Below are 10,085 nucleotides of genomic sequence, written 5' to 3'. Positions count from 1 at the left end.
TCCTGTTCGTCGGATGCCATCGAAAGGGTGGAGAAAAGGTGGAAGGAGAAGATGGGGAGCGGCAGAGTGGTGCGATTCTTGCCTGGCGTCTGGCCTCCTTTAAGTAGCGGGTAGACGGGAGGAGCTTGCCGAGCGTTGTGTTTAATGCCGACCCACTTGTGAACGAATGTGTGGCCGGAGTAGGTTTCTCGGCTTCCACGTGGGTTTAATGGAGGTGTTTGAATGCGGCAAGGTGGCGTGTTCTGCCGAACATGCAGCAAATGTGTCCTCGGCCGGCGTGCCGCTTCAATGGCGGAGGAAGTGAGAGGCCGGGACCGCCCTGAAACATCTTCAATGTGGAGCGGCCGCTTTACAGCGGCATGAATGTGTCGAGTGGGAACGCACGCCAGCGAGGGAGGAAGGGTTTTGGGTGGGCTAGTGTGTTCAAAAGTGGACGTGGGTGCTATCTGGACATCCACAAAGCCCCCCAAATTTGTCTTCAGTTTGCAGGAGAAAGTACGTCCGGACCGCCCAACGGACCGATACAGGTCCACATTGAATGGCACAATACGTCCAGAACGTGCGGTCTGGACGATTGTGGGGGGTTTGAGTATTGCCGTTGGAGATGCCCTAACTGTAGTGGGCTTGCCGCATCGTGGAATGACATTCGTGGAAGTCGTGGCAGAAAAAACATCGGATGGGCACTTACCAACACTTTTTTGATGAATACAAGTGACATTGACATACAGGTGATGTTTTTCCGAATATTTTGGTATCTTATTTGCATTTTTCTGATTTAGTATGAATCAGTTATGAAGTCTTCAAAGTGACAACCAAATGGTCAAAGGGCAAAAGCACAACACGCCAAAGTGGGTTGGGCAAGACCATGTGTTTTCAGAAAGTAAGGGCAATCCTGAGGGAGACACACCTAAGGTATAAAACCAATTATCCCTATTCTATTTGTCCACTTGTTCTCGGAGACTTCGTATTTTTCTTTGCCAGATCAATTGCGACCTATGAGTGTTGAGGAGTTATTGAAGTGTGCCTCGTGTATACCAAGAAATTATATCAAAAATGTGACGTTGCATTACGAGTGAAAACTAACCTCAGAAAAACAAATTGCACCTACTATGACCATGTTGCCAATGTGAAATGTAGGTAACACAATCTACCAATAACAGAAATCATTTAAATTTAGACGAATACAGAAAATATCAGATTGCATGCTTTTGGATCACACCAGTCATGGATACAGGTTCGGCTGAGAAAGTACTAAGCAAAGAAAGCACGAAAAAGTATGGCAACTATTCTTACAGGGTAGTCAATCTATTTTACAGCATTTCACATAGTCAATCATGCTCCTTTGTTCTGAGACCCTGCAGCATTTCCGCTCCTACTTCCGAAGGAAAAACAGGAGTACACAGGCATAGAGTCGCCATGCGTGCTATCACTTGGCACAAGGATATGCTTCGCGCCGGGAATGAGCTTCACTGGTCCTGATCTCTTCTGCACACTGCGACAACTAGACGAAGCTTTGGAATTTTCAGGAACAGCTCGCCCTGTTCGGTTCTCTGTATTTCTGGACTGAAGGGCTGCATCTCTTGTACTGTTGGAAACTTCTTGAACTACCCGGCCTGGATGGCTGAGTGTATAACTCACAGAGTTAAGAGCGCAAACTGACGACCTTGCTGAATGCCCAACATGTTGCCGAGGCGAATTGGCATGGAACACCGAAGGTGGTGTCCCGTGCTGTCCAGTTATAGGCAAAAATGGTGCTGCAGGTGGTTCTTCCCCAGCAATAGGATTAGAGAAATAACGCCAGGGATGCGGCGTATTCTGATGGAATGCTGCACTACTATGATTGGGAAGAGGTGGACACCCCAATAGAAAAGTCTGATTGGTCCGCGAGTTTGAAAAGTCCCTATACCTGTTTTCATATGGCAATCGAACTCCAGGAAACACATTTGCTGCAGGAAATGGGTGACTGAAATCATGTGGAGTCCTGTACCCAAAATGTGCCTGACTTGTGCTTGCATGATGTGTTGAAGCTTGAGTTGCACCGGTAGAATTTACTGCAACATTGGGGAAACTTTGAGCTTGTAAAGAGAAAAAAGGCTGTCCTTGTGGCAATAACCCATTTGTCTTAAGATAGTCATTGGTTGAAGTACCTGTATGTTTCTGTGCAGTCTCAGTAAACGATTCACCTCTGGTCGTGCAAACTGTCAGATCTTTACCCATCAAACGAACTGTCTGTCCCGTAGAAGGACTACACTCGTGCTGCACGTTCAACTCAGAACGAGAATATAACTCCTTGCTGCGAGACACATTACATTCACGAGAAAGCTGGGAGCCAACATTATCCACATTGCTGGAGAACCAAGTCTTGTGCTGCTGAAATGAGTCCTGAAATGTATGGTCTGGGAATGCACAAGGAGATGTACTCGTAGTCCTGGTATCTTTTACTGAAACATTACTGCAACCACGACGAGTCTCACCGAGTTCTCTTAAGCTCAATGGAGAACCAACAGCAACTATGTCAGAAACATTGATTGGCTCACCATGCAAAAATGTGCCTGCCGATCTTGAACTCTTTATGTTATCGAAGTCAGTAGTAGGTGGTTGGCTTTCCAGTCCCTGTGAACCAAAAGACAAATTCATCAAGTTTTCTCCACCAGCAAGCAATTCAGCATCAGAACTTAAAGTTTCATCATGTGTATGCTCAAGATTGGGCACCTCTAAATTTGAATCATAGGTGCACTCCAAATCAGTACATTCTGGTGGTGTCATATTCAGATCAATGAATGGAGCAGACATCTGTCTGTTACTAGGCTCAGCAGAGTCTTCATCATCGCAATGCTTATTTGCATCTGTAGTCTTAGTAAAGGGTTCCTTGGGCATGTCAGAACTACTACTTTCTGCAGTTATGCATTTGTCTCCTTCAATAGACGCGGATGATGACGATGACAAGGATGACAATGAAGCCATAGCATCCGAGAACAGCTTGCAGAGACTTTGTCGTTTGGGTAGCTCACAACTCTGTGTCTTACTGTCAATTACACCATCTGCTTCTGAGAATTTGACACGCTTCACTGATTTGCAGCATAGTTCTATCACTTCATTGCCTTTTGAATTGACATCTTTCTCGTTGGCCATTATCACAGATGTGTGCTCTGTGTACTTCAGAATGCCCTGCCTAGGGAGAGATTTTCCCAGATTTCGTGATTTTCCCACTTTGCCAACTTTATTGTTGTCAATGCACTTCTTTGTGTCAGCCTTCTTCCTTGCACTATTGATCTTCCCCTTCTTACTTCTTTCTCTCTCTTTTCTGCGATGTTGTGAAGGCTCAGGTTTCTGTGATGGGCAAGCATCCAGTCCATCAGGTAAATTTGAATTTTCAAGTACTTCCTGCACAATTGAGCAGCATAACTGTGAGTGGGCCCAGATGGCTGACTACAGGTTGGGTCATGTAAAAGTAACAACCAGGTAAAACAAAAAACTATTCGTAAAATAATGCAGTATTATGCACAAATATTTACAGCCATAGTTGCTATGCAGCTAACACCACTTTACGACGTAAAAACACATTTGACCCATAGAAAATATGTACATAGACATTTATGCCAAAGTATACTTGTAAAAAATAAAAGAAAAACAATATTTGGATCGGAACGCCAACTGACTGTTGGTCATAGCACACTCATATCCATGTTATTACAAGGAGTACACGTACAGAAAATCTCCTACCAAATTCTTAGCTTGATGTTGATCAAACTAAAATCAATATGCATTAAAGTAGATCAAAATTTATGCCTGCATAATGTGTGCAAATAAGATTTCCGGGCAAGTTTTATGTGCAAAATAACAAATCGCATGACATGATAAACTAACCATAAGCAATATAAATGTGTAAACTAAAGCATCTTTTTTTAGAAAAGGAGGATTACCCCCGGCAAAGCAGTTTCTAGTTGACCGCACACATCGCAACAGATTACACATACATTATCCTACTCACATCCAGATGCAAATACACAATAATGAATGGGATGGATAATTATAATTCATTCACACACCAGCCTATTAGATTTTAGTATGAATTCAAATAATGGAGAAAATTCAAATACAACTGGAACAGTCAATTCCTAGTCAAGTGAAAAGCATACAAAAAAAATTATTCTCAACCATTCAAATAAAACATAATTCAGACATACAAAGCCATTTCTAGACAAAGGTTTGTAAAGCCAGTGGTTACTGTCGGTTCTATAGTTTTCCACCAATTGTTCATCTATACCTTCCCAGCATCCCATCTCTCAAAAATAAGCATTTGTAATCAGCCCTGTCAATGGTGGAGGCGAAGGTGGGCGACTGAAATTTAGGGCCCCATGACCAGGGTATAGTATAGATGTATAGCTGGCTTAAGGGTAAAAAAATGTTGGCTTTAATGCCTTAATCATGCGGCATACCCAACCAGCGTCCTATCATCTATCTGGAACACCATACCCGTGTGGAGTGATGTATTTGATGGGCAAGGCACACCGAAAAGCAGCAATGTGTGGCTCACGTCCTATCATCCATCTGGGCAGGCATCACGTCTCAAACATGCGCACGGCGTACCTTCCTAGGGGGAGTTCAGCTCCTTACCGAGCTCGCTGTGATACTTGCTCCAGAATAGGGGGGGGGGGGGGGGGGGGGGGGGGGGTTATTGGACCCAGCCGAATAGGTTTTCTTGGTTTCCAAGTTTTGTTTGTTTGGATTCTGTTTAGGTCTTTCCTTGTTAGTTGAGTCGGTTCAAGTCTTCCCTAAATTACTTCCAAGTTGCATTATAAAATTGTGGAATTAGGGTGTGATTAGGGATCAAAGAAATAAACATAGAAAAAGGGGAGGTTTACCGCCAGAACCAATCTATCCCCAGCCGTCATGGCGCCCAAGCCTAAACACCCTCGCCATCCTACCATCCACAGCTATCCCCTTCGAAACCTAGGCCTTTGTACTATGTGTGCATGCCCAATTTCAGCCAAAATAGTGTTCACAAAGTGTAAACTAGCTTATAAGAAATCCCAGATTTTATTTATAAATATATATTTATTTTTATTAATACATGTGCAAGGAAGAATATATATATACCAAAAGGTAAGAACAACAAACAAAATATACACTAATAACATAATGGCATAATGAGGTTGTTGGTGGCTCTCAAAATATACACAAATACCAAGGAGTATGTTTTTTTAACTGTCAAACCAGGTGGGGGGGGGGGGGAGGGGAGGGGGGCTACCCACCTGAATTGATATCTTGCAAAGAAACTTTTTGATCCCATTTACAAGGGAAACCAAATCAAAAACCTTAACAACCTGAGGGGTAATACCATTATTCCAAATATCAGCCAGTTAATCGGCATCTCGGTCATCTAATCGCTACTCGTGGGACATCAAATAGCCGACCCAATTAACTGAAAAAATCGCCTATTTATCCCTACTCAGCAACTGATTGATATGGTGCCAGTTACTGATATCCTGAACATTGGGTGAAACATCTTGCCGAAGGAAGAACACTAAAAACCAAGTACATTGGTATCGACACGACGCAAATAACAACCTCCAAAGCTAGAGAGTTTAGTGATGTGGCCCATGTTATCTCAAAACCATAATAGTGAGGGAGGGGGCAGACTCCAAAAGACAACGTGAGAGCTTCAAAACAGTCAATGCCAAAACCACCAGCAACGATCACTAGTAGTCATCATTAAGGAGCTGCTACGTTGCCATCCCCACAGCCGCACACACAGGAGAGTGGGCTCGACACTGAGTGCAAAAGAAGATGGAAGAGACTCTGGCTCATTGGATGCGCAGATTCTCCACCGAAAGGGTGCTCATTTGTCCAAGGGAGGGGGGGGGGGGGGGGGGAGGGGGGCAAGCGATAATGAAATGACATGATCTCAAAGAGTACTAGTGATATAATTATCACCATAGGAAGGGTGTTCTTTGCCCCAAGCGGAGTGTAAATGAAGGGCGCTGCATAACAACCAAAATTCAACAAGGGTACCAAATGGCGGCGAGGTGGAGGAAAGGAGAAACCTCACAAGGATGCCAATTTGTGAAGGAGTTCACCGAAGGGGGCAAGGAGTCGGCAAGGAGTCGAACATGGATGGCGGGGCTACATGACCAGCACGAAGGGTATCACCTCAAAAGCACCACCACCAAGGACGCAAGGATCTACATGAAAGTTGAGGATAGTGTTCCATTGTAACGACACTCTTGGGCAATGCTGAGGCGTGATTCGTGGATTGGACTGGTTGATCTAGGGTGACCGGCCTCACCCTTGGCCAAGCAAATGGTGGCATGCATGCGCATGTGGGTGGGGAATCTCGACGTCGGCGAACCCGGCGGCGCCGTCATCATCGACAGGACGGGAAGAAGTGGTGTGCGAGGGTGATGGGGGAGATCGAGGTTGGCGGGAGCCAGCAGGTGGCACATCCTAAATGGGGGAGGGGATGGCAAACACAGCCGATTATTTCACAACCAGATGTCCACCCAGAGGTCGATGCAGAAGGGGGGGGGGGGGGGTAGGGAGGACGAAATCATGAGGTGCAGCCATAACTAGCAGGGTGTGCCGCGTGGAGCCGCTAGAGGTTGGCATTTGAATAGAGTGAGCTTGAGGGAGGGTGCAGCTGGGGTGGGCAGCGCATGTGGCCACCGACAGGTAGACCTTCAAGGCCTCGATTTGGATCGAAGGGAGATGAGTCGTGGCGATGCGATGGTCTCCTGCCGCAGCACGGTTAACGTCCAGCATTATGACACTGACGCGGGAGAAGGCAGTCGTAGCAGGTCACGGCAGATCCGAGCAGCAACACATTTGCCGCTGGCATAGACCACATAGGAACTCCATTTCGTGCCTGAGAACCACTCTGCGCCGCGAGCATAGTCTCCGCCACCGCCGCCGATCGGCCAGCAGGGCTTCACGATGCGACGTTGTTCGGCACTGGCGGGAAGGGTTGTGTCCGCCCGAGTCGCTCACACAGAGCGGCTTGGGGGCTCACCCTCCTCAATAATAAATATTGTTGTAGAACATAACAATAATTATTAATTGAAGGAAAATTAACGTATTTTATAACCAAGCTGCTCATAGTTGAGTGATAAATTTAAAGATCAAATTCACAATTTGATCCTTTGAGATCCAAATAATAAGATGAATTATAAAATCTTAATGGGTGCAACACATGCACGGTGGGTCAAACAATATTATTATTGTTATTCGCTCTATATTAAAAGTTAATGCGTTATATCAGACAACTTCAAACGCTTATATCAGATGGAACTGTTGAAATGAAGGTTATATTCCAACATTACTTCAAACATCCTGCCTCAGCCACACCCTCTTAAAATTCTATCCTATTAATCTGGTCAACTAGATAATTATTGAAATACTCCATAAGAGAGTACAAACAGCAGACCATGCATCATGTCAAACATATGGTGACAGGTTGACTGCGACACACTGGAAACTCCCACCATCTACTAAACACAATTCCTGTGCATGCTCAAAGGTGTTCTGACTTCTGAGACATTTCCACACCACCTATCATGGGCTTAAATAGATTCCCAGATTATATATTTGGTTTTTATGAAAAAATAGATGCTAATAAAGGTATAAGGTATGTAATAAAGAAGTTTCCTATCCAAGAGAAAACTGCAAAAGATATTGGTCTGGTAAGTTCTTGCTCCACGTCCGTTTCCTATGATAAAGTCTAGCGTGGGTCCACACGGCTGAAATGTGCAGGAGGTACACCAAGTACGCATGCAGCTCACAACCTACCGGGCGTGGTGTGAGAAAAAGGAAACACGATGACGATGTACCATGTACGATGAGATGTGGTACATATGCTGCAGTATACTAGCTAGCTTGTCTCGTCTAGAGCCACTACTAGTTTAGTTGGTCATCATGATCTAGCCGACTCATAGCTGTTATTGGTCTTAACTATGTGTATGAGCAGCTGCAGGTATACATCTCACCAAGTTCCCTAGAATCCTCATACGAATTTCCTAAGCCCCAACTTGGACTAATCCATCAGAGTCCACAAAATAAGCATGAAATAACAATATTTACGCATACAAAACAGTAAAGAGGTAGGAAATGTAATGATACAACAGAATAAAACACAATAATCGTTCTAACTTTAGCACAGCAATTATCACGCACCCAGTTCAGATTAGGAACTGGATTCGGCACAGTCAATCCTTACATAAAATATCCTGCGAGGCGATGGGACTGCCCCCATGTAAAGGTACAACTAATTGCTCCCCACAAGTAGCAACCAAATTATCTTCATAATGTCAACCAAATCTAATACGGAGTAGTACTAAATATTTTCAGATTCCTCGTCTCATGGACACGCAAAGCATTTACCCGTCCCAAGCAGATCAAAAGTAAAATGGAATCCGGGTAAAAAACATAGGAACAATATAGTAGATGATATGATTGCATTGATAGACAGGCAGTGTTGGGTTTGGGCTGGGCTGGGCTGCATCACGTACCTTTGTGGCAGCGAAATTCCTCCTCGGATCTCGCCCTCCGCTGCTGTCCGGCGCGGCAGCCGCGGCCGTCTCTTCCTGCTCCTCCTGCAGTCTCCTCTTACGCTTCTTCTCCTCCTTGGCCCGCCTCACGATCGCGCACAGCGCCTCGTCGCCGTCCACCACCGTTTGCTCGTTGCATCCGCTATCACCGGCGGGGGGCACGTCCAAGGGGGGCGCCGCGGCGAAGAGGTCAGAGATGGACCTCTTCTTCGGCGGCTTCGCCTTCCCTGGCGACCTCCTCAGGGACGGCGCCGCCGCAGCAGCAGCAGCCGCCACGGCGGAGGCCAGCTCGTCCGCCCACCACCGGAATCTCGGCGCCTTGATAGGCGGGAGATGTTCGATGCCCAAGGGACGCCGACCCTCCGCCGCCGCCTCGCTCCGCATGCTCGCCGCGTACCCCCTTCGGACAAATCGCAAATGGAGATCAGGAAAAAAAACGCACACACGACCACCATAAAAGCCGACGAGACGAGGCTGCGCACACCAACCTGATGGAGAACGCGGCGGCGGCCATGGATGCGACGTCGACGCGCCCCCTCCGCGCAAATCTACCTGCGATTTCTCAACGAGCGCCGGTGTTGTGGGGGAGATGAGGAGGAGAAGGAGTAGACACTGGAAGGAAGGAAGGAAGGAAGGAGAGGAAAGCGGCGTGCGTTGGAAAGGGAGGTCGTCCATATCTAAAAGACGCAGCAATTACGATACGGAGTTAATACTTCGAGGCAAGGTTTTGATAGGATCGAGGCGAATAATTTACTCTTTCCCGCTCTCCCCACCTTTATTTTTGGTACCTCATTACTATTCGATATAATATTTATTTAATGCCTTGCTGGCGCCAGTGTCGTGCGCGAGAGGCCCACGTCCCATTTACTACTGCGGACGGCGACAGGTGATGGACAGCGACCAAATTGTTTTTCCCTTTAATTCCTGTGACTGGTGACGTGGCACCATCGTTCGCCGGACCGCATCATGTGATAGCGAGCGAGTACTAGGTGCAAGTTGTTGGGCGCACATTGCTCCGCGTACAATACTCGCAACTGCTGGGATCATGTACATTTTTGTTTTGTTTCAAATACAATATTTGCAAATGCTAGTTATCATGACTTTCTAACGCATGAGTATTCTTTTGCGAAAGGAAAAGCATCTCACGACCTTCTTTCTAGTTGTAAAAGCAAGCAACATGTGTAAAAAGATGTTCTCCGGTGCGCCGGCATTGTCCACAAGCATGGCATCTCCCGAGTCTACCCGTTTGACATTTGGTGCTCACGACATTCTAGTTGTCCAAGCAAAAACGTGTGACATGTGATCCATTTTTGCAAAATTGAATAGTGTTAGTTTTTTTTCCTGCGCAAGTTATATTTACATCTCCCTGTCGAAAAAGTGTACAACATGGAAAACTTAATATGTGTGCTATTAGATAGTGATGAGCACCATGATGTTAGCAATTTCAATCAATAACAACTTTATTTTTGTCATTTGTTGGTGCACTCACTATGTTCGAGAGACTACAGTTTGATGATGGTGCTCACTTAAACACATATATGG

General features: G+C 45.8%; 1 protein-coding gene across 4 annotated transcripts; it reads right to left on the bottom strand.

Annotated features, from left to right (window-relative positions):
- Positions 1-1,172: 1,172 nt before the first annotated feature.
- LOC109770227 (uncharacterized) lies at positions 1,173-9,278 on the bottom strand. 4 transcript variants are annotated; one of them, XM_073510078.1, is made up of 5 exons: positions 9,032-9,278; positions 8,505-8,943; positions 2,713-3,384; positions 2,148-2,613; positions 1,173-2,051 (listed from the first exon to the last, which is right to left on the bottom strand). In XM_073510078.1, the coding sequence occupies exons 1-5, from the start codon at positions 9,055-9,057 to the stop codon at positions 1,333-1,335; spliced, it is 2,322 nt and encodes a 773-aa protein (XP_073366179.1). In that variant the 5' UTR covers positions 9,058-9,278; the 3' UTR covers positions 1,173-1,332. The 4 variants fall into 4 exon arrangements, with proteins under 4 accessions (XP_073366179.1, XP_020184526.1, XP_020184527.1 ...); XM_020328937.2 differs by having other exon boundaries at positions 2,148-3,384; XM_020328938.2 differs by having other exon boundaries at positions 1,173-2,613.
- Positions 9,279-10,085: the final 807 nt, after the last annotated feature.

Source organism: Aegilops tauschii, chromosome 3 (assembly GCF_002575655.3).
Source record: "Aegilops tauschii subsp. strangulata cultivar AL8/78 chromosome 3, Aet v6.0, whole genome shotgun sequence".
Lineage (NCBI taxonomy): Eukaryota > Viridiplantae > Streptophyta > Magnoliopsida > Poales > Poaceae > Aegilops > Aegilops tauschii.
Note: the sequence above shows the minus strand (reverse complement) of the source record. Positions and strands in the feature narration are given on the sequence as shown.

Excerpts from the sequence above, each read along its gene's own strand:
- LOC109770227 (XM_020328936.2), bottom strand. The coding sequence starts at position 9,057 with ATGGCCGCCGCCGCGTTCTCCATCAG. Across the intron at positions 8,944-9,031 it reads GCCGCCGCGTTCTCCATCAG|GGGGTACGCGGCGAGCATGC; the intron begins GTTGGTGTGCGC and ends ATTTGTCCGAAG. Across the intron at positions 3,385-8,504 it reads GGAATTTCGCTGCCACAAAG|GAAGTACTTGAAAATTCAAA; the intron begins GTACGTGATGCA and ends TCAATTGTGCAG.